Here is a 23187-nt window from a genome sequence, read left to right as displayed (position 1 = left end):
CACAATGATCATTCTCTAAGCTTTAAATTCTTACTGTGTATTTAATCACACCTCATTAGTATCTTTTTTTCTCTCATTAGTATCTTAAAGGAAAACAAATTTTCCCTATGTGAAACTAATAAAACAATGACTAAACATGATGGATGCTCTTCAATTCATTTGGTTAGTTCTCTGTATAGCTATAAAACTGTAAGAAAAACATGATGTACATAATTCTACCAAAAGCCAAATAACATGGTCTAACAACAACAACAAAAAAACTGGTATGTGAATTGCCCTAAATCCAACTGAAATGTATTTTAAAAGTAAATGGGGGGGGGGGGTGCACCAGGGATTTAGCCCAGTAGTTTTGCCACCTGCTGCGCAAGCACAAGGACCTGAGCTTGATCCCCAGTACCAAAAAAAAAACAAAAACAAAACAAAACAAAAAAAATTAAAAAGAAAGTAAATGAGGGGGTGAGGGAAGGGAAGAATGGGGAAAAATATAAGAACCAAGATACATCATGTAAAGGTACAAGGTCCCAATGATGAATGTAATTGTATACCTAAAACGTACCAATAAACTAAATGAAAAAAAAAAAAAGCAGTAAATCAGGGAGGGGGCAGGGGTGTAGCTCAGTGGCATTGCGCCTACCCAGCAAGCAGAAGGATGCCCGGTACTGAAGAAAAAAAAAAAAGTAACTGAGGGACTGAGAATATAGTTCAGTGACTTGCCTAGCATAGCATGAAGACCTAGACTCTTCAGTGGCACCACACCTGCCTCGCAAGTGCAAGGTCCTGAGTTCAATCCCCAGTACCAACAAAAAAAAAAAAGAGACTCAGATTCAATCCCAGGTCCACCAAAAGCAAAGAAAAAGTACAAGTGAAAGAAAACAAGATGTACATTTTTTTAAGAGTGGTCTGCTGGGTTACAGACCCTTTTAAAAAATATTCATAAATACTTGCGTGTGATTATATAAATATAGGGAAAAAATATATATATATATATATATACATGTATCTTCCAACTACAGATGAGTATACAATTTTGGTACCAGGGATCAAACTCAGGACCTTGCACTTTTGAGGCAGGTGGTGGCACCACTGAGCCAAATCCCCGACGAGTACATAATTTTGATGGTTCAACTTAAAATATTTTGGAATTACCATGGTGTGAAAGTATGTCAATAGAAATCATACTGTGAATTTTGATCTTTTCCACCAGACTGGCGACATAAGTTCTGGCTCTCCAAATGGCAAACAGTGGGAGTGAGCAACAGCTCCCAGTCAGCCACGCAATCAGTAAACAACTGGTACCTAGAGCAGTGATTGGCAAACCTTTTAGAGCTTTCAATGATACAAAATGCCTGCTGCAGCATGTGTGCTATAGGTTCGCCACCATGGCCCTATAGTAGCAACATGAGCCTATGATGTTCAGTGGGTCAGGCGCATTAAATGCACTTTTTACTTACAGATGTTCAACCTAAAACAGGTTTTCTGGGACATAACTCTACTATAAGTCAAAAAGCATCTGCATTCTACAACTAATATTCTATAATTTTTAAAAAATGACTTGATAGGGCCGGGGATTTAGCTCATTAGTTTCGGCGCCTGCTGCACAAGCGCAAGGACCGGAGTTCGATCCCCAGTACCAAAAAAAAAAAAAAAAAATGACTTGATAGAATTATTTGTCTAAAATTTTAATAAACTCTACCTGTTAACACTGGTCTCTCCTAATACTCAATTTTCTATTTTTTTGGTGCCAGGGATCAAACTCGGGACCTTGCACTTGCAAGGCGGGTGCCAGAACCACTGAGCTAAATCCCCAGCCCTAATACTCAATTTTCTCAAGTAGGCTCTTGGTAGAGTTGGTTATCTGACAAAAGATGGCTCCTGAAGACCAAAAATATTGTCCAAGAAAAGCCATGTCAGGAGACAGTTTAGGAAATCACAATTATGGGGGGACTGCCATTAGCTAATGGGTACAGGAACATCCTAGGATGCCCAGAGCAGTGCTCCACAACAAAGAATTACCCACTCCAAGCCAGTCACAGTGGTGCATGCCTGCTAAAATCCCAGTGGTCTGAGAGGCTGAGGCAGAAGGATTCCAAGTTCAAACTCAGCCTAGGCAATTTAGTGACTAAAACTGTCTGAAAATACAAACTTATAAAAGGGTTGGGGATGTAGTTAAGTAAGTGTAAAGGTCCTAAGTTCAAAGGAGCAGAAGTTGAGAAAGCTTGACTGAGACCACTTCCATGTCACCTGGTATTAGACATTTGTTTCATATTTTCAAAATTATCCAACTTTAACATTCCTACCTTTGCATCTCATCTTGGGTGAGATTCTTTCTCATTTCTCTAGACAGATGGTAAAGGCGATGTAGTGTAGATGCATGAAAAAGAGCATTTCCAGATTTCCAAAACACAGTTGAGACTTTGTTATAGTAATTTGCCATCAACTGAGGCTTAGGTGGTTTTTTAGACAAGGAAAATAGCCCATGAATATCTTCCACAGCTTTGAATGCTTCCTAAAATAGGTAGTTTAAATAAGTCAATACATTCTAAAACAAAACAAAAAAATTAATTGAAATCTCTCTATGAGGCCTAAAACACAGAACACATAAAAATAATGGTAAATAAAATGTCTTCACATGTGGTTCTTTTTATTTACCTACAATACCTACATATTTGAGAAAATTGCCCTAATTACAAAAACATTTAAACTTTTGAGTTTTTAGGGCTGGGGATTTAGCTCAGTGTCACCGCGCCTGCCTCGAAAGCACAAGATTCTAAATTCAATCCCCAGTACTGCAAAAAAAAAAATTTTAAGTTCTTTAAGAAAAATGAAAGTGCAATGTTGGTTTTGGGGATCTTTCTGAAACAAATCACATCCTCTGGTATCTTGTTGGTGCTTGAGATGTTTTCTTAAGTTATATGGAAAAATGTTTAAGTGCTTTTCAGTTTTGTTTTGGTTGAGTTCTATTGTATTTGAGTATTACTGTAGTTTTTTTTCCCTTACATTGTTTTTCTTTGAATAGTTTTAATTTCTGTATGTGTGTGTGTTTGATAATAAAGTTATTTAAAAAAAAAAAAAAACTAAAGTAAAGCAAGGGCTAGGGATGTATCTCAGAGGCGCAGCGCCTGCCTGGCAAGCACAAGTCCCTGTGTTTGATTCCCAGTACCCTCCGCATCTTAAAAAATAATAATATAAAGTAGAGCAGACTAAAAAGAAAGGTATGTATGAAATATTATCATACCACTTCGGGCAACATAAAGCGAAAACCTGGAAGAATGTACAGTAGAATACAAGTGACCTCAGTGATAAGACAATGAATGAACACTTCTTTCAGCTTATCCGTTTTTCCTATAAAGCATATTTAACTTGTCCTTTACAGTTATACTTTAAAATGGGTGTCCCTTGAAAACAGAAGGAAAAAACAGAAACAAATATTTTGTATATAGAGGGGAAAAAGTTTGAGGGGAGGGAGGAAAGGGAAAAAATGAGGCAAGAAGTTATCGTGTACAGGTATAAATTCACAATGATGAGCCGGGGATTTAGCTCAGGGGTTCCACTGCCTGCCTTGCAAGCGCAAGGATCCAAGTTCGATCCCTGGTACAAAAAAACCCAAAAAAACCCAATGATGAATGTTATCATTATGTATGTCCAAAATGTACCAATAAATATTTTACTATATAAAAAGATGATGTCCCTATAAAAAAGGAAAATATTATGGAGCAAGAACAGAAAATAAAATCACTTTTTCACTTGGCTGAAAAACTTCCCAAATTTTAGGCTCTCCTCTATAATTTCAATTATACTTTTGGTCCAATATATAAAAAGCTCTCAAGTGACAAGGGTACAAAATCATGTGAAAAGACAGGTGTGGAGGGCTGGGGATTTAGCTCAGTGGTTCCACCGCCTGCCTCACAAGCTAAGGACCCGAGTTTGATCCCCGGTACCAAAAAAAAAAAAAAGACAGGTGTGGTGGTGCACACCTGTATCCTAGCACTCAGGAAGCTGAGGCAGGAGGACTGCTGAGAATTCAAGGCCAGCCTAGGATACACAGTGAGCTCAAGGCCAGCCTGAATTATAGAGCGAAACCTTGTCTCAAAGGAAAAAAAAAAAAAAAAATCATGTGATAATATCTTTTCGGGATTCTAAAGAGAAAAGAGGCCAGAAGAGAAACTTCCCAAAGCCAACGTATGGTATGTGTGATATTCACCATTCATGCTACCTAAGCCCAACCACTAAGGGAATATTCCAGAGCATCACTCCTCCAACCACAGCGAACGCATGCGGTTTTAATTTTCAATATACCACCAATGAATACTTATACAAAATATTGAAGTTACCAAAAATATGAAACAAAAGGCCAAATATTATCAGATTAAACAGACAAACTAGGCATGGTGGCTTTGCCTGTAACCCTAGCATTTGGGAGGCTGGGGCCAGAGGATCGCCACAAGTTCAAGGCTTGCCTGGGCTACACAGTGAGCTCAAGACCAACCTGAACCACACAGCAAGACCAAAAAACAGACAAACCTGTAAGCTGGGCATAGTGACACATACCTGTAAACCCAGAACTCTGGGCATTTGACACAGAAGAACCACCAAATTAGAGGCCACCCTAAGTAACTTAGTGAACCCCTGTCTCAAAAGTTTAAAAAAAAAGAAAAAAATGGGCTGAGGATGTTTTCAGTGCAAATCCCCTAGGTTCAATCCCCAGGGCATGTAGCTTAGTTGGAGAGAGGCCCTGGGTATGATGCCTAGTACCACTTTGAAAAATAAATAATAAATAAATAAATAAAAGGTAGGACTGGGGACATAGTTTAGTGGTAGAGCATGCATGCACTTAGTATCCACAGGGCTCTGGGTTCAATTCTGAGAACCAAAAAATTTTAAACAACAAAAAAATACCTTTGCAAAGTCCCAGTTCATCACAGACTTGAACAATTCAAACTAGCACCAGTCATGAAACTTAAGAGCAGCACTGACTATGTACTGTTTTACATGCAAAGAAACTGAATCTGAAAGATTACATGATTTGACTCAAATTTCACAGGGTAGGGCCAGGGATTTAGCTCAGTGGCGCTGTGCCTGCCTCACAAACTCAAAGTCCTGACTTCGATTCTCAGTATGAAAAAAAAAAATGTTTTTTTCCCCAACAGGGTAATTAGAACCAGAATTTTTCTGAGACTTCCTGTTCCTCAAACAATCTTAAATTCCTCACTTTATCTATTGAAATTAACCAATTATACCAAGATGAGGATACTGATTAATGGAAAGAACAGATTTAATACTAGAAAGAAAAGCAAATAGTTAACAACATACCTGCCACAGTTCCATGCTGATAGCACTATCCAATTGAACAAGCCTCGTTTCCAAATGCATGGATTGGCTCTCTGGATTATTAAGATTGATTGCTGTGCTTTGGTTATGATGGCGCTGAATTTGGGATAAGTGCATCCTCAAATTGTCACACAGCTTACGGAACTCAGCCTTCCGGGTATATTGGAGGCAGAATTTGAAAGCTGTAGACATAATTGTCAAATACGTTAAGTACTTTCCACTGTCAACTTAAATATTTTATATTTCCACATATTAATATCAGTTATTTTAACAAGATTCACCAAATTCATCATTAGTCTTTGAACATGTTGTAAAAAGTGTCATAACCCCACCCCTTCCATGTGCTCTGACTAGTATTTTGAGCCCTGACAAAACTGAACACATAGTCCTTGGTCCTGGATTAAGACCAAAATACGGTTCTGCAAGTTTACAAATTGGAAATAATTAGAATTTAGATTTAGGGAAGATCCTCCCTTCAATGACCTATTATTTCAAATGCTAGAAGAGTAAAAATTCTAGGCAGAAATACAATAATTAAGGGCTGAGGACTTAGCGCAGTAGCACCGCGCCTGCCTCGCAAGTGCAAGATCCTGAGTTCAATTCAATCCCCAGTACTGGGGGAATAAAAGAAATACAATAGTTAATTTATACAGGATCCAACATTTTCATATTGCTTAAACTATGTATTACAAATTGGGAATTTACAGTAACCTAATTTCAGCTGTATATATACTCATGTGAACTACTTGCTCCATCACTGAAATATACAATACTCTTTCTGCTGTCATTTATGTGATATCAGAATACTTTCTACAATTCCTTTGCTGTTAAGAAATACAGTATCCCTATTGCAACAGGCCTAAACTGATGCAATTTAACTTCAAGTTAATCAATACTTATCAAAAAGACTAAGTTTACTCATGGATAGTGAAAATTCACATTAGTCATTTAAACGAACTAGGACACAAAAGTTCCAATATTCTTAGCTGTACAGTCAAACATTTGAATCAAGAAATGCCAATCACCCCTACAGGCCTGAAAACACAATTTATGATAAGGGTAAAACAAAAAAAAAGCCCAGAGCCACTCTCAGGTTATTTACCCAGTCACACAGTTAAAAGGCAGCCTGGGCAACTTAACAACTTCGTAAGATCCTATCTTAAAAATTAAGAAAAAATAACAAAGGACAGGGGGTGTAGCTCGGTTCAATCGCCAGTGTTGAGGTGGGCTCCATTCAGGATAGGAAAGAGTAACAAGTGACAGTAGGGAAAAAAGGTAAGATAATTTCAGACACTCCTCCACAGATTAACTGTATTTAGAAAAACAACAGGATATTAAGACGATCCTCAAAGTTGGGTGTGGTGGTGTATGCCCGTTATCCCAGGACTTGGGAGGTTGAGGCAGGAGGATCACCAGCAGTTCGAGGCCAGCCTGGGCTACAGAGTGAGTTCAGGATGAGACCGCCTCAAAAAAAAAAAAAAGTAAGATAACCCTCAGTCATCAAGGTCTCATTCTATATTCAATACATACTGTTTAAAAAAGAACAAATAGACTGGGCATGATGGCATCAGGCCTGTAATCCCAGCACTCTGGGAGGCAGAGGTAAAAAGAATCCAAGTTCTAGCCCAGCCTGGGCAATTTAACAGCTTAGTGAGACCCTATCTTAAAGATGTAACTCAATACAGGAGCTCCAGTAGTACAATCTGGTTAGTGAGTGGTACTTCTGTAATTCAGTACAAAGACTCTATATTCAATCCCCAGTACTGCAGAGGAAAAACGGAGGAAAATACTTTTTTTCATGCAATTATTTTTCTTTACGTTTTTGAGACATGGTCCCACTGTGTAGTTCAAGACTGGTCTTGAACTCACTATGTAGCCCAGGCTGGCCTGAAACTTAGAGCATTCCTCCTGCCTCAGTCTGAGTACTGGGAGTACTGGTGTGCACCACCATGTCCAGCACTTTACTTTCATGGAATTCTTTAAATCCAGAGTGGAATCAAAAGTAAAACTCAAAAGGGCCAGAGATTTAGCTCAGTGGTTCCGCCAGCTGCCTCCCAGGCACAAGGTCCCAAATTTGATCCCCAGTACCAAAAAACAAACAAACAAATAAAAACCTCAAATTTATCTGACAACAATGGAAAAGTTCACTTTTTTCCTTTACTACCCTGGAAAATTCCAAAAATGACTTTAAAAAGTCTTTCAGGAATCAATAGAATATATTCCACACTGAATTACCCTAAACTGGTACAACAAATTTTTTGTTATTTTAAGTCAAATGAATGTCAAAAATGTAAAAACTAGTTTATTTTTTAAAGCATTGTGGAGAAAGGGATGTAATCTTCTGCAAAATCTATTCTAAAGTCCACTTTTCAAATCAGTTTATTGAGATTCCATCTTGTCATTTTACCTTGCTGGGCAATATCATGGTAGAGGCGCTCTACTCGAGAATTGTTTCGAAGAAGGTCCAAACACTGTCTGTACGATTCCCACAGGAACTTAACCCAGGGAGTTAAAAGTAACCTATCAGTACGATCCTGTGTGTCTTCCCCACTTACTGCACTTAGGAGAACACTACAAAGACAAGGGGGGAAAAAAATGAAAAATAATTTTAGACATAATTTCCTACTTTACCACATGGTTTAAAAAACCAACAATGAGGGGCTGGGGATTTAGCTCAGTGGTTCCAGCGCCTGCCTTGCAAGCGTAAGGTCCCAAGTTCGATCCCCGGTACTAAAAAACAAAAAAAATAAATTTAAACAAAAAAAACCAACAATGATCATGAGATAGTATCAATTCTTCCAACTTTGTATACACTGTAAAACTATCACTATCCACACCTGAATTACCAATCTTTAGTACATTACTGTGTGGGGTACTACATAAAACTTCAAAGATAACCATTCTTCCTGAAAAATATTACTTCAAATGAGGACAAGACTCATGTGAAAAAAATACTGAGTTAACCAACAAGTACTTATTAAATGTTGAACTCATATACCTCTCAGGAGTTTGAATATTATCCAGATCTTCTATATCTAATACCATCTGTTGGGATTCTTCTTTAGCAGCTTCAGTTTTTTCTTCTGCCAGTTTCAAATATGCTCTAACAACATCCTCCAGAGATTTAATATTCACCTAAGCAGGAAGAAAAAGGAACTATTTTTTCCAATTAACTGTTAATGTTCAAAAGGAAAACTTTTTTTAAAAAGTTTTATAATATAAAATGCATTAACTGTGAAATGTTTACTCTTCTGGAAATTACTAAAAGCATTTTCAAAATATAAAACCAAGTTGTCTGTACCTGTTGACAAATGTTCTTGTACTGATATAATCCTTCCTTAGCCAGGTGGCTCTTACGAAGATCCACACAAAGTTCCAAGTATTTCAACATAATTGGCTCATGTATCTTCTGCCATGTTCTATGTTTCTTACTTTTCATAACATCATAAAGAACATCCAGGGCAGGTTGCTTTTTGCCAACCTCAAGAAATTCTGGAAAACAAAATAATAATTCAAGAGAATTAAAACCAATTATGTATACTACACAAAAGTCTAAAAAGTTGTCTTTTTAACTGGTCACATATTTTTAGGTCACATTTTTCATTTCTAAAAACTATGCCATAATTATCCAAAGGTAAAATAATGAAGATTACTACTATCTCAAAATATAGCCAATTTCACTCGACTCCACTGATTTAAAAGTTTCAGATTTAAGTTTCAGAAAGTGACAGGTGTGGTGGCACAGGCCTGTAATCCCAGCACTCAGGAGGAACACTGTCATTTCAGCCTGGCTATATAGTGAGTTCAAGGCTACCCTGAACTATAATGCAAGACCTTGTCTCAATAAATAAATAATCAATTAATCCAGAAACTTAAATTATAAAGAAAAACACTACCTCAGCAACTTCAAAAAGTTCAAGTATTACTTCACAGTCATATTTTTACCTGGCTGATGGAATGTTTGCTAGTTTACACAACTTAAAGCAGAAAACACACTGCCTTTACTACTTTAAGATCAAGTAGCTTAGGCAGCATTGGAGATCAAATCCAGGGTCATCTCACGGAGCTACATCTCCAGCCAAGTTGCTAAACTGCCCAGGCTGGGCTCAATCTTGCAATCCTCTTGCCTCAGCTTCCCAGAGTGCTGAGATTACAGGCATGTGGCACCATTCCGGGCTCAGCTGGCTACATTTAGTGAGTCTATTTCTGGGCTTTCTGTTTCATGCATTTTCAATAAATCAATATGTACAGCCTTTGCCAATACCACGTTGTCTTGATTACTGCAGCCAAAATAGTAAAGTCTTGAAATCAGGTAGTGAGTAAGCCAACTTTGTCATTTAGTATTGTAAAGGCCATACTTTGCATTTCCCTAAAAATTTTACAATCAAGTTTGTAGGAATATACCAAATAACTTGCCAGGACTCTGAATGGGATTACACAGAATTTATAGAGGGAGTTTAAAGAACTGGTAGCAATACTGAGTCTTACAATCCATGAACACAGCATCTCTCTCAACTTATATACTCCAGTCTAAACATGAGAAAAATAGTATTAAGACAAATCCCAACTAAAGGATGCTTTGGTTTAAACGTACGTGTCCCTCAAAAATTCACGTTGATATTTAATCCCTAACCCAACAATATTAAGAAGTAAGGTCTTTAAAACGTGACTAGGACACGTTTGGTCCACCCTCATAAATGGATCAGTGCCCTTAGAGAAGTAAACTACCGAGCCCTTCTTCTGCCTGCCCATCCCTTCTGCCATGCAAGGGACACAGCATTAGCCTCTTCCAGGGGAAAAAGTAACAAGGCACTCAAGTGCCTTGGAAGCAGAAACAGTTGGCCTTCACCATACACCAAAACTGCTGGCCATCTTGATCCCAGCCTTCAGAATTGGGAGGCACAAATTCCTGTTCTGGCTTTTTTTTTTGGTACCAGGGATCGAACTCAGGTCCTTGTGCTAGCAGAGCAGGCGGTGGAACCACTGAGCTAAATCCACGGCCCACAAATCCCTGTTTTGGATAAAGTACCCATAATGTGGCATTGTGTTAAAGCAGCACAAATGGCCTAAGACAAAGGACATTTTATAAAATATCCGACCAGTACATCTCAAAATTGTCAAGTCATCGCCGGGGATTTAGCTCAGTGGTTTCGCCACCTGCTGTGCAAGCGCAAGGACCCGAGTTCAATCCCCAGTACCAAAAAAAAAAAAATTGTCAAGTCATGAAAAAATAAGGACAGTCTGAGAAACTGTCACAACCAACAGGAGATTTAAATAACATGACAACTATATAAAATGTGATATTGTGAGTGGGATTTCCAGGACAGGAAAGGACATTAAGGAAGCTGAAGAAATCAATACAGTATGGACTTAAAAGTGTCAAATATTAGTTCATTAGTTGGAACGAATACACAATATTGACAGAAACTTCTCATTAATAGCACCAAACAGGTATGGTATAAATGGGAACACTATTCTATCTTTGCAATAATTCTGTAAATATCAAACTGTTCTTGAACTAAATGCTTGTTTTTAAAAATGGAAGAAAAAAAAAAAATGAGCCAGGCATGGTGGTGCACACCTGTGATCCCAGCACTGGGGAGGCTGAGGCAGAGGGATCACCAGGAGTTTGAGGCCAGCCTGAACTACAAAGGGAGACCCTGCCTCAAAAAAAGACAAAGTAACTTGAAAAATTTGTAGAGAGCAAAAATTCTCTTGAATTTACTATCCCCTAACCCTAAACCATTCCTATATGTGCCAATGTTATAAAATCAAGTTCCAATCTTAAGTTTTACATATGATTGCTCCTTCTGAAATTGAGTCCAAAGATAACACTCTCAGTTAAAACATTTCCCATATTTTATTTGCTTTCGCACAAACAAAAGACTGAAACAATTTATTTAACTTGAGTGGCTACTAACTTCACCTTAAAATTCCAAAACAGCCACTCTTCACACAAGCACAAACTTTCAACAAATTTGAAAAGTAATTTTAAAAATTTTAAAAATTAAAGCAAGCACGAGAACCCGAGTTTGATCCCCCGTACCAAAAAAAGAAAAAAAAGTAATTTGAAGCCAGGCATGGTGGCACCTGCCTGTCATCCCAGCACTTGGGAGGCTGAGGCAGGAGGATCACTGTAAATTTGAAGCCTGCCTGGACTACAGAGTGAGTTCAAGGACAGCTGAACTACATAGGGAGACCCTGTTTCAAAAAAAGAAGAGAAAGAAAAGAGAAAAATAAATTGAAGGAACTACAAGACTACACTATAAAATGTCTTCAAAAACAGTACATTTCTGGGGCCGGGGATTTAGCTCAGTGGTTCCGGTGCCTGCCTAGAAGGCGCAAAGTCCCAAGTTCGATTCCCAGTGCCAAAAAAAAAAAAAACAGTACATTTCCCTTCTTAAAAATCACTGTAGAATCCCAAGAAAAAAATCTGGGACAAAGAGTTCTTGTAAGAGTTGATCTGGCCTGGATGGTAGCAAACACCTGTAATCAATCCCAGCATTCTGTAATCCCAGCACTTTGAAGGCAAAAGCAGGATCCCACCCTGAGGGGTTCAAGGCCAGCCTGCACTACACAAAGTGAGACCGTCTCAAGAAGAAGAAAAAAAAACGATTAACCTGGTCAGCACCAAAGGAAAAAAAAAAAAAGGCTAACAATACCAGCATTATCTAACAAGTAACTGTGTTAAACAGACCAAAAAAAGAAAAGGTCTTTATCGGGAGGTTTTACTAGACTCAGCAAGCAATTCTCTACCATTTCTTCTTTCAACTATCACATCTTCCAGGAATGTTTCCCAGCATTCCTTCCTCCGGTGAAACTACAAACAATACTCTCAACTCTCAAATATATTAAAAAGCTTTCAATTGGACAAATAAAACACTAAGAACCTAACATGTCACTCCTTAAATCAAATCAATTCTTCATATGCCAATAAATACAAAACCTTATCTGTTATAGGTGAAAGTCCATCTTCAATTAAGTCTTACTACTAAAAAAAACCTTATTAAATAAAACGAGTACAATTACATACTGTATGGGAACAAAGTCTTTTGTGCTTAAGGGAAGAACTATCTACTCTCTTCTAGAGTGCACATAAGATTATTTTCTAAAACCCATTCAGACTTTAGGTGTTTTTCAAAGCTCTTTCATCAATATCTGCCAAAATTTGGGAAATGCCTTTAATCAAACTCATCCTTTACACTAGCAAAAACCAAAGCAGCAACACTAAAATGATCTATTATATATATCCTACTCTCAATCTTCCATCTAGGCTTTAAATCTTAACTACTATATGTAAGCATAAATGATATGCTTGCAACACCGATTAGGCACACATTTTTAAACTCAGCATGAATGGAACAAACTTTTTCATGATAATCTGACTGTGAGTCTGTCTTATCCAAATATACATATGTGTATATATATATGTATACACATGTGTATGAGTGTATATATATATATACATGTGTATATGAGTATATATATATTTATGAGGATTTAGTTATTCTGAATTATCTAATGGGGTAAGGGAAACTTCTGAGGCTTCAAAGATCATACATTTTTTTTTAAAGGCCCCATTTCAATGAGTAAAGAAATGTTGATTTCAAGATTAATATTCTAGAAAGTAAAATTAAAACCCAGAATTATAACTTATTTTTTTGGTACCGGGGATCAAACTTGGGACCTTGTGCTTGTGAGGCAGGCGTTGGAACCACTGAGCTAAGAGAATTATGGCCAGAGAATTATGACTCTTAAGGGTGAGCATTTAAAATTTGCATTTTAGGCCAGGCATGGTGGCACACACACACCTGTGATCCCAGCACTCAGGAGGCTGAGGCAGGAGGACTGCTGTGAGTTTGAAGTCAGCCTGGGCTACATACAGAATTTAAGGCCAGTCTGAGCTACATAGTGAGACCCTGTCTCAAAAAAAAAAAAAAAAAAAAAAGCTGGCCAGGGATTTAGCTCAGTGGTTCCGAAGCCTGCCTCACAAGTGAAAGGACCCAAGTTTGATCCCCGATTAAAAAAAGGCAAATAGATAAACTATAATGTTACTTAATTTGTGGGTGCAATAAGTACTTTGCACTGGTTGTAGAATATAGTTTTTAAGATATTATGGGGTCAGGAGCCAGTAGATTAATACTATTAAAGGGCTGGAGATTTAGCTCAGTGGTTTCACCGCCTGCTGCACAAGCGCAAGGACCCAAGTTTGATCCCTGGTACCAAAAAAAAAAAGAAAAAAAAAATACTATTAATATAACCTAGAAAAGGAGCTTTTCTCCTTATGAGAGAAATTCACATGATGTGAATGTGCTTGTAAATGCTGAACTAAATTCTCATCTTCCTTAATGATTACTATCATTTTTTCCAAAAATATTGCTGATATATACAGGTTTAAAGTGACTTGAAGATCTATTCTACTTAAATTTACCTTCTTTTATTAAGATAATAGAGTAGATCAGGTCTTAATATATTTGGGGCTACAAACATGGCAGATAAAAACATTTAGATAAAATGAGATTTCCATCGAAATACTTTAATGTTTTATAAGCACGACATGTTCCTCAATCTGCTCAATTTTGACACTTTAAGAAGGATCCTTCCTTCAAAAGATCAAAAGTATATAAGTTACTACTTGAAAAGTACATTTCTTACCACAGAAACTGCCATCCTACAACTTAACAGGGATGCAGAAAAGAATCAATACATACCTTTGTAAATATTACACAAGTATCACAAATATGATCCAAGTTTACCCCCACAGTACCCTTTTCCTGTTTTGCCTATTTTACCCTCAGAAGCTTTCCCCAACCTGCCCTTCAAAACTTAAGTCTATTTCAACAGAAACTAAGGGCAGGGGGCCTATATAAAAAGTTACTTAAATATTAAGCTCCTGTGAAGATTCCAAACACAAAAGTGATGAAGACCAGTCAAGAACACACCAAATGTAAAACAGTATTTAGGCCAAGCAGACTGCAGTGATTCGGCCTATTAGCATGCAAAAAAGTGTTGAAGGATATAAATGCTTGCAAAACAGGGCAGTAATTTTTGTACAAATCATTTTTTATACCATAATTCTAATTTTCAAAACAAAAACGTCCTAGCTTTGTTAGTTTAGTTTGTAGTGATAAACAGCGACTTCAATTTTCTTTTCTATAAATTAAAACTCTTTAAACTTGCCTGTCCTAACCATTAGATTAGGGGTTAGAACAAAGATCAGATCTACCTTGTGGTTTTAAAAGGGTTTTAGGGCCCGGGATTTAGCTCAGTGGTGCCGCCACCTGCCTCGCAAGCGCAAGGTCCCGAGTTCGAGCCCCGGTACCAGAATAAATAAATAAATAAAAGGGTGTTAATACAATTACTCTACACAAAATGTTGAATTATTCTGTTCCAGACCATTCTCACCCCCACAAAAAAATGTTACTTTTAGTTTAAGTATGTTATCAACGCTTCTTTGGCACTGACAGTTTACCAGTAGTATCCACTGTATATATTGATACAAACTGACCTTTTCATAAAATAAAATTTCAAAGCTAAAACAATTCTCCAAACACAAAACTGTAACGCATAATATAATATTAAACTACTACACAGCTAAAACCCAAAACTGTTAGAACAGAAAATGAAAATAAGAACTACGGGGGGCCGGGGATTTAATCCAGTGGTTCCTCAAGGTCCCGAGTTCGATCCCCGGTACCAAAAAAAAAAATAAAAGAACTACAGGGGCCGGGGATTTAGCTCAATGTTACCGCGCCTGCTTCACAAGCACAAAGTCCTGAGTTTGATTCCCGGTACCAAAAAAAAAAAAAAATTACTACGGATGTTTATGAACTTAAAAATTTGATCGGTTAAATTAAAAAACCTAAGTTAAAAAGTTTTTAGAGACCAGAGGTATGAATAAACTATCTGTATCCCCATAATGTCAATGTAATGAATGCCTCTTGAGATCAGAGCACCCAAGTTTTTCATGCAAGTGCCCAGGGCGGCTTAAGTACAAATAGAGACAGCAGGCAACAGCCCTGCGGCGAGTGAACCAACCAAAAAAATGACGATCTGGATGTCAAAAAACCTTAGTTTTAGGTCTGCTAGCTCAATAACTCTCAGAGTGACCTTGGGGAAACAATGCTCTAACATTTAACTCTATTCCAAAATTCCCGTGATTGGGAACTGACTTTCAGACTGCCCCTATCAATGCGCAGCGAGTAAAAAGAAACCAACACCAAGAAACAGGTTAAGTGGGTCAGAGGCCCAGAAGTGCACAAAAAGTAGCTGACTGGAGCTAAGTGGACCCTGACCCTTGCAAAGCACCACACGGGCCCAAAGGCGGCAGAGGTGGCCGCGGGGTGGGGGGGTGGGGGTGCCGCCGGGCTCCGGCCCGGAGAGAGGTAGCGCGAGGTTCTGGCTTGCATTGTCCCCGGGAGGGAGCCATGTTTCCCTCCCCGGCACTCCCAGATGGCGACAGGGGAGCGGGGTCTAAGACCAAAACCCAGTGGACCAGAGAGTCCACGGAAGGCAGGCGAGAAGGAGCTCCGGCCAGGGCAGGCGTGGCTCCCGGCCGCGTCCCCGCGGCACAGCAAGAGGGAGCGGGCGGAAGAAAGGCCCGGGGGAAGGCTCCCTATCCGCGCCTCCCATCCGCAGTTGGCCAGGGTGCGAAGGAAAACCGCGCCCAAAACGGGTCGGCCCTGCGCCGGGTAGGCCGCATCGGCCTCCGCTCGGACCGCAACTCGGGAGGCAGGCGGTAGGCCCGGGCCCTCGACCTCAGGGACCTCGGGCGCCCCAGTCCGGCGCGCCGCAATCCCTACTCACCGTTGGCGCGTTTGAGGGCATTTTCCGGCCTCTGGAAATAGGCCGGCATCTTGGCAGCTGGCTGAGTTCACCCGGCGTCAACTAACTCCCTAGTGGGCCGAGCCGGGAGAGGAGACGAAGGGGAACCAGCACGAGACCCCACGCGCCTCACCAGCTCCCAGCCGGCCACAGACGGAAAGGAAGAAGCCACGTGACTCCCGCGCGGCGGCACCGCCGCCGCCCAAGCCCCGGATGTAAGGGCGGCCCTAGCGCGAGGTCAAGCGGCCCTTGCGCGAGGTCCGCCCTCCGGGCACGCAGACGCGTCTGCGTCACGGGCGCCGGCTGACGTGGCGACGGCGGCGTCCTCTGAGCGCGCTGGGGGCGGAGCCGGGCTTGGGCTGTCTCGAGGTTAGCGGGAGACTCGAGGACGATGGTTATTAGGCTTCATTCCTCCAGCGATAATCAGAATGGGAAACTTGAGTTTAGGATCGGAGCTTCTGCCAGTAGGAAAGGCTAGCGTCTGCACAGATTCACTTTGAACAGGATCTGTACGAAGACATACTAAGTCGCAATAAGATCCCATCCGGCAAGGGGATGGCCTGTCATTGTTAAGTGAAAGTGGTGAATTTATTTAACGGAAATATATTCAACAAGTAGGGTTAGACCAGTGCTGTTCACCACTGGGAAATACTAGTGACCTATCGTGAAAACGGAGGCTTTCAGAAGGCGAGTGGGGCCAAAGCAAACTGGCCTAGGGCAGAAGCCCTGGAGCAGACAGGACTTGCATAATGTTTGAAAATACTTGAGTGCCATACAGCACAGGTCACAAACAGAAGAGCAATGAACGCTCTTGGAAAAAATGTACAATAGACCCTGTCTTTTATCGTTGATTTAACTTTTTTTTTTTTGGTACCGGGGATCGAAGTCAGGAACCACTGAGCTGAATCCCCGGCCCTGTTGCTGTTTTGGTTTGTTTTTTTGGGGGGGGGGGGGGTACCGGGGTTCGAACTCGGATCCTTGCACGTGCGCAGCGGGCAGCGAAACCACTGAGCTAAATCTCCGGCCCGATTTAACAATTTTCAATGCTCGGAAATTGGTAACTATGCCTAAAACTTAAAAACAATTTAAATTGAAAGGGTCCACGCGCCTGCCTTAAACGATTTAAACCGAATGAATTCTTCAATTCGTGATACGAAATTAAAATGAATTCAGAAAGAAATTCAGGAAATAGCAGTGGAATAGATTCTTGCAAATTTATTACACATTCTACAATAATAGATGGGCTGTGGGTCGGGGATTTAGCTCTAGCACTGCGCCTGCCTCTAAAGCGCAACGTCTTGAGTTCCATCCCCAGTACCAAACAACAACAAAAAAAGATGGCCTGTGTGAATGAATGAGGTGATACTATATCAATGAATGAGCAAACCACAGTAGATGCACAGGGAAAGCATCTCCCCCTCATTCCTTCTTCCTCCATAATGAGAGTTTTCCTTTTAACTAAATGTATCACTGTTAAAAAAAAAAAAAAAAAGGAAAGTGGAGACATGCATCAAATTAAAACATTCTCTAAAAATGCTCTTTTAGCCAGGGATTTAGCTCAGTGGTTTCACCACCTGCCCTGCAAGTGCAAGGGCCCGAGTTCAATCCCTGGTACCAAAAAAAAAAAAAATGCAACAGGGCTTATTTTTGTCTTATTTTTTCATGCACAACAATCTACATTTATTCCATGTATAATAATCAACATTTATTCATTTATTCATATACAAAAATCTACATTTATTCAAATACAGTCATGTCATCTTCTTCTGGAACATCGTAACTCTCCAAACCACAAATTCTGGCCTGAATTAATTTCTTTCTTTCTTTCTTTCTTTCTTTCTTTCTTTCTTTCTTTCTTTCTTTTTTTCTTTCCGGTACTGGGGATCAAGCTCAGGACCTTCCACTTGTGAGGCGTTTGAGGTGCCACTGAGCTAAATCCCTGCCCCTGGTCTGAATTTCTTGTGACTCCATTTCCTGTAGAACCATTGGTCCCAATCTCTCATGTCCAGCAATAAAGCTCGAGTTAAATGAGCACTTCTTGTCCGTGTACCCTACTCATAGTGCACTGGCAACACAGCTGTCAGTGATTTTATCCCATAAATTCTTCACCCAAGTCACGACCTCTTGCAGGCTGGGCTTCACAAAGTTTCCATTAAATCAAGTGTTTATTGAAGACTTATGAGACAAGAATGGCAACAAAAATGATGGCAGTTAAGAATGATGGGCCATAGGGCTGGGGATTTAGCTCAGTGGTTCCACTGCCTGCCTCGAAAGTGCAAGATCCCAAGCTCAATCTCTGGTACCAAAAAAAAAAAAAGAATGATGAGCCATACAAAAGCGATGAAAAATTGCAGGCACCAAAATTCACAAAATGTTTATTTCACATGAGTACATTAAATACATCCATTACAACACGTTGAATGTTGAAGATTCGGATTAGAAACACCATGTCCATTTTCGAGTGAGCATCTTATCAGTGCGTTGTGTCTATACTCTGATTGGTCATTTGGCAATAAGTTCATCTCTTCACATAGACATTTACCGCTCATCCAAAGGTGACTGGGTATGTACAAATACAGTGGATCCTCAAGTTACAAGTGGCCTGACATACGAACAACTTGGGTTAATTAGGTTGAGAAGATTCATCTGCCTCTTGTTATCTATAGCATGTACCCTGGTAAACATCCAGATCTCAGCTATATTGACTTACAACCAACCCTTCCTCAGGAACCGATCAAGTCAAGGATCCATTTGTACTTAATTACAATTTATATTATCATTTAAGTGTTAATGTCAATGATATGTTTTATTTATATGTTGATATTATGTTAAACTTCAATAATCCATTGTGAAAAATAATCCATTGTGTATTGAAACAGGCATAATAAATGTGTCCTTCTGGCCAACAATCTTAACTGGAGCTTATTTTGGGGATAGGGTTTATATTACAAGTGTTGAAAAATCATGTTAGGGCTTATTTTCCAGTTAGGTCTTATTTTGAGGGAAATACAGTAGAAACCACTCTATAGTAAGAGAAATAATCAGGCTAATGAAGATTATTTTTTCCTCGTCACATTACTTTTGTCTAAGTTTTCTAATGTTCTGAGTTTTTTTCCTTGACTTTAATGGAGTAAAGATTAAAAAAAAAAGTGAGATGTGAGGCAGACGACAGAGATCCTACATTATCCATATTTGCGACATGGTACTGAACAGCTTTAAAACAAGCATGTTCGACAATTCACAAAAGGCTTTTACATTTATTACAAGAATGTGATAACAAAGATATTCATACTGATGAACATAATTTCAAGCCAGTGTGGTGGTACATGCTGGTAAAACCCAGCACTCAGGAGGCTGAAGCAGAATCACTGCATATTCAAGGCCCACCTGGGCTACATAGTGAGTTCGAGGCCAGCTTAGACAATCTAGTGAGACCCTGTCTCAAAACAAAAACAAAAACAAAACCCAATTTCAGCGAGTTAAGATATGATTCACAGAAATTCATTCAACAAACCTCTATCAAGAGAACACTGTGTGCCAGGCACCTGATAGATGCAGAGTTTGTGGGAGGAATGAACAAGACAGTTTAGCTTCCTAGCTTCTTGGACAATGTAGACTCAGGGAAAAGCCACACTTCAGAATCCATTTATCTGGAGATCTTTTTTTTCCCCCCAGTACCAGGTATTGAACTCAAGACCTTGCACTTGTGAGGCAGGTGCAGCACCACTGAGCTAATTCCCCAGCCCTTCAGAATCCATTTAAATGTCGCTTCCTCTGCAGTTCTTCCTAGCCTTTGAGATTAGGTTAGATGCCAAGTAGTCAGCACCATTAACACCCTGGTTATTTGTTCATTTGATTTTTGTTTTTGTTTTGTTTTTCAATATCAGGAATTGAACTCAGGACCTTGCACTTGGTAGGCAGGCATGGTGCCATTGAGCTACATCCCTGGCCCTGTTCATTTGATTTTTGGTTTGTTTGTTTTTTTGGTTTTTGAGACAGGGTCTTGCTCTATAGCCCAGGCTGGTCTCAAACTCGGTGATCCTCTTGCCTCAGCCTACTGAGTCCTGGGATCACAGCTGTTTGCGCCCATTCCTGGTTCATTTGTCTGCTTTTTTTTTTTGGTACCGGGGATCAAACTCCGGTCCTTGTGCTTGCGAGGCAGGCAGCAGAACCACTGAGCTAAATCCCCGGACCCATTTGTCTGTTTTTGAGTCAGGGTCTCATTAATTTGCCCAGGCTGGCCTTGAATTTACAATCTTCCCGACTTAGCCTCCCAGGAGCTGGAATTACAGACATGCATCACTACATCCCAGCTAATATCCTGTTTTAGTCCTAATCATGCTGAAGTGTAACTGCTTGTACCCTGTGAGCTTATGGCCACAAAAAACCAAAATTGTGGTGTTCACTGCTGTGTCCCCAATGCCAGGCAGAGAAATGGGCAAAGATGAATGAATCCCCATCTAAAGATTTGTGAAAGACAGCTTCCCACTACACTTGGTGAAGTTACATACAAGGTTAAAAGTACCACATACGTCTTTAGTTCTTAAAGCATTTACCCATTTATTCTGAGCTCCCAATATACCTGAACACAAGTATGAAGACATTAATTATTCCCTTCTCCCCACTCACCACCTTTATCTACTAACTGCTGCCAGTACTCCAAGCCTCCAGCTCAAAACTTTTCTGGGTGAGATATCTACATCTATGATATCTATGATATCAGCACTTGGGAGGCTGAGGCAGGAGAATTGAGAGTTCAAGGCCAGGCTGGACTACCTAGCAAGCCCATCTCAAAAAACAAAGAGTGGGGTGTGGTGGTGCATACCTATAATCCCAGCACTCATGAGGCTGAGGCAGGAGGACCACTGTGAGTTCAAGGCCAGCCTGGGATATATAGAGTTTAGGTCCCAGCTTGAGCTACATAGCTGAAGTTCTGTCTCAAAAACCAAAACCAGGGGCAGGGATTTAACTTGGAGGTTCTGGCGCCTGCCTGGAAAGTGCAAGGTCCCAAGTTAGATCCCCGGTACCAAAAAAAAAAAAAAAAACCCTCCCTCCTCCACGCCCTTTCTGACAGCTACAAGGCATTTTAGCAGCCCTTTGTCTTTGCCACCCTGATTGTTTTGTTTGGGTTTTTCTTTTTTTGTTGCCATAATTTTGCTCTTCTCTTTTGCCTCTCTCCCTTGTTCTCAATCAAATCCCGCCCTGCACCTACCCCTTCCTGCAGCCAGATTGAATCAGAGAAAAATGTTCCACCCTGGAGACAGATCTCAACTTAGACCAGGACCACAAGCCTGAGCGAGTGCCTTGCTTCTGCACACCCATCCCACTGCACTTCTCTAGACCACTTCTGGTTTCCACTTTCCCCTCGTTCCTCAACTTACTCTCGGTGATGCCTGCCTTGCGCTGAAAATAGTGGAGCAATGAGAAGAGCACTGTGAATTTTGCCACCTCCCACCCAGCACCTCTGCGCTGCCTCTGCCTTCTCCCCCTGATGCTGCAGGCCGTGGCACATCAGTTAAGTAGATTTAACACCTGACTCCTAGTCTGCTCTGCCCAGTCCTTTTTTTTTTTTTTTTTTTTTGGTACCGGGGATCGAACTCGAGACCTTGCACTTGCGAGGCAGCGGAAGAACCACTGAGCTAAATCCCCAGCCCTATTCTCTAAAACTGAAGAATGAATTCTAGGAAAGACAGAGGTTAAGAGTGGGAAGAATTTATTGAGAGAAACATAGCTTATAAGAGAGACAGAAGGGACACAGGAAAGTGGGTTGCCCCCCTCATCCCGCTTCTCACAGGTCTTTTATGGGACAAAGCTGCGAGGTAAGGCCAAAAAGGCCACAAAGTGGGCCAAAACTATGATCGACCAATAAGATTACAACTAGTATAGTCGCTTGGTAATATTGATTAAATGGGGATCATTAGCAAGCGCACCAGGAAGGAATAAGGATTCTCAGTTAGGGTTAAGGTCTGGGACCTTTCCAGGAAGGGATGAGTTAAGGACTTGGTTCCCCACCTAGGTGATTGATACCTATTTAGAATATCAATCACTGCTATTTATCCCTAGGGGAACTACTGGGAGTGTAGTAGTTACTCCCCACCTCCCCTTTTTTTCTTTAGTTTCTCCTTCTTTATAATGCTAACCAGTGAATGTTCCTCAATTTTTTGTTTTGTTTTGTTTTCTGTTCTCCCGGATCAACTCTGGACCTTGTGCTTTCGAGGCAGGAGGTAGAACCACTGAGCTACATCCCAAGCCCCTCAATTGTTTTTCTATGCTGAGGGCCCAGCTTTGTCTAACTGCCTTATAATAATTTCTAGCTACCTTAGCTACCTGCAATACTTTTGTCCTGTCCTCTTCTCCATGTTGATCAAGGCAACACCATTCTTCCGGTAGCTCAGGTCAAAAATTTTGGAGATCTCCTTGACTCCCTATTTTCTGTGATATCCACACATCCAGTCAACCCCTCCAACAGATCCCATGGCTACCCTTCCATAGCTTCCACATGGCCCAAATCACCATCTGTTCTCATTTGGAGTTTATAATAACCTGCTAATGTGTCTCTCTGTTTCCACCTTGGCTCTCTTCTTTTTACTGTCCCCATAGCAAGCAGACAAATCTTTTTTTTGTTTTGTTTTGTTTTTTTGGTCCCGGGGATTGAACTTGGGACCTTGCACTTGTGAGGCAGGTGGCAGAACCACTGAGCTAAATTCCCGGCCAAGAGGAATCTTTTTTAAAACAGAAAGTGTAGTGGCACACACCCGTCATTTCAGCTGTGTGGAAAGCTGAGGTAGGAAGGTTGCAAGTTCCAGGCCAGCCTAGGCAACTTAATGAGATCCTGACTCAAAAGGAAAAATAAAAAGGGCTAGGATGAAGCTCAGTGGTAGAGTGCCTCTGGGTTTAATTCCCAGTAATGGAAGAAAAAAAAAAATGAAATTGTAAGAATACTCTGCTGAAGACCCTCTGTGGCTCTCCAAATTACTCAATGAAAGTCAAAGTCCTTCCAATGGCCAGCAAGGCCCTACTTAGTTCCTCCCCTTC

General features: G+C 40.3%; 1 protein-coding gene across 1 annotated transcript in view; it reads right to left on the bottom strand.

Annotated features, from left to right (window-relative positions):
• The window catches only part of Eif3a (eukaryotic translation initiation factor 3 subunit A), a 41967-nt gene extending 25526 nt beyond the window's left edge, over positions 1 to 16441 (bottom strand). Inside the window, exons 1-6 of the mRNA XM_004838836.4 lie at positions 16135 to 16441; positions 8630 to 8820; positions 8327 to 8463; positions 7736 to 7899; positions 5311 to 5510; positions 2298 to 2506 (exon numbers count right to left, since the gene is read on the bottom strand). Coding sequence (XP_004838893.1) covers positions 2298 to 2506; positions 5311 to 5510; positions 7736 to 7899; positions 8327 to 8463; positions 8630 to 8820; positions 16135 to 16183 — 950 coding nt within the window. The 5' untranslated portion in view covers positions 16184 to 16441. The remainder of the gene's footprint in view (positions 1 to 2297; positions 2507 to 5310; positions 5511 to 7735; positions 7900 to 8326; positions 8464 to 8629; positions 8821 to 16134) is intronic.
• Between the last annotated feature and the right edge of the window lie 6746 nt (positions 16442 to 23187).

The sequence above is a fragment of the Heterocephalus glaber genome, unplaced genomic scaffold (assembly GCF_053883595.1).
Source record: "Heterocephalus glaber isolate CG9 unplaced genomic scaffold, H.glaber_assembly_v1.0 deba00001497, whole genome shotgun sequence".
In the NCBI taxonomy this organism is placed as follows: Eukaryota; Metazoa; Chordata; class Mammalia; order Rodentia; family Bathyergidae; genus Heterocephalus; species Heterocephalus glaber.
The sequence above is the reverse complement of the archived record's forward strand: the minus strand, read 5'-3'. Positions and strand labels throughout refer to the sequence as shown.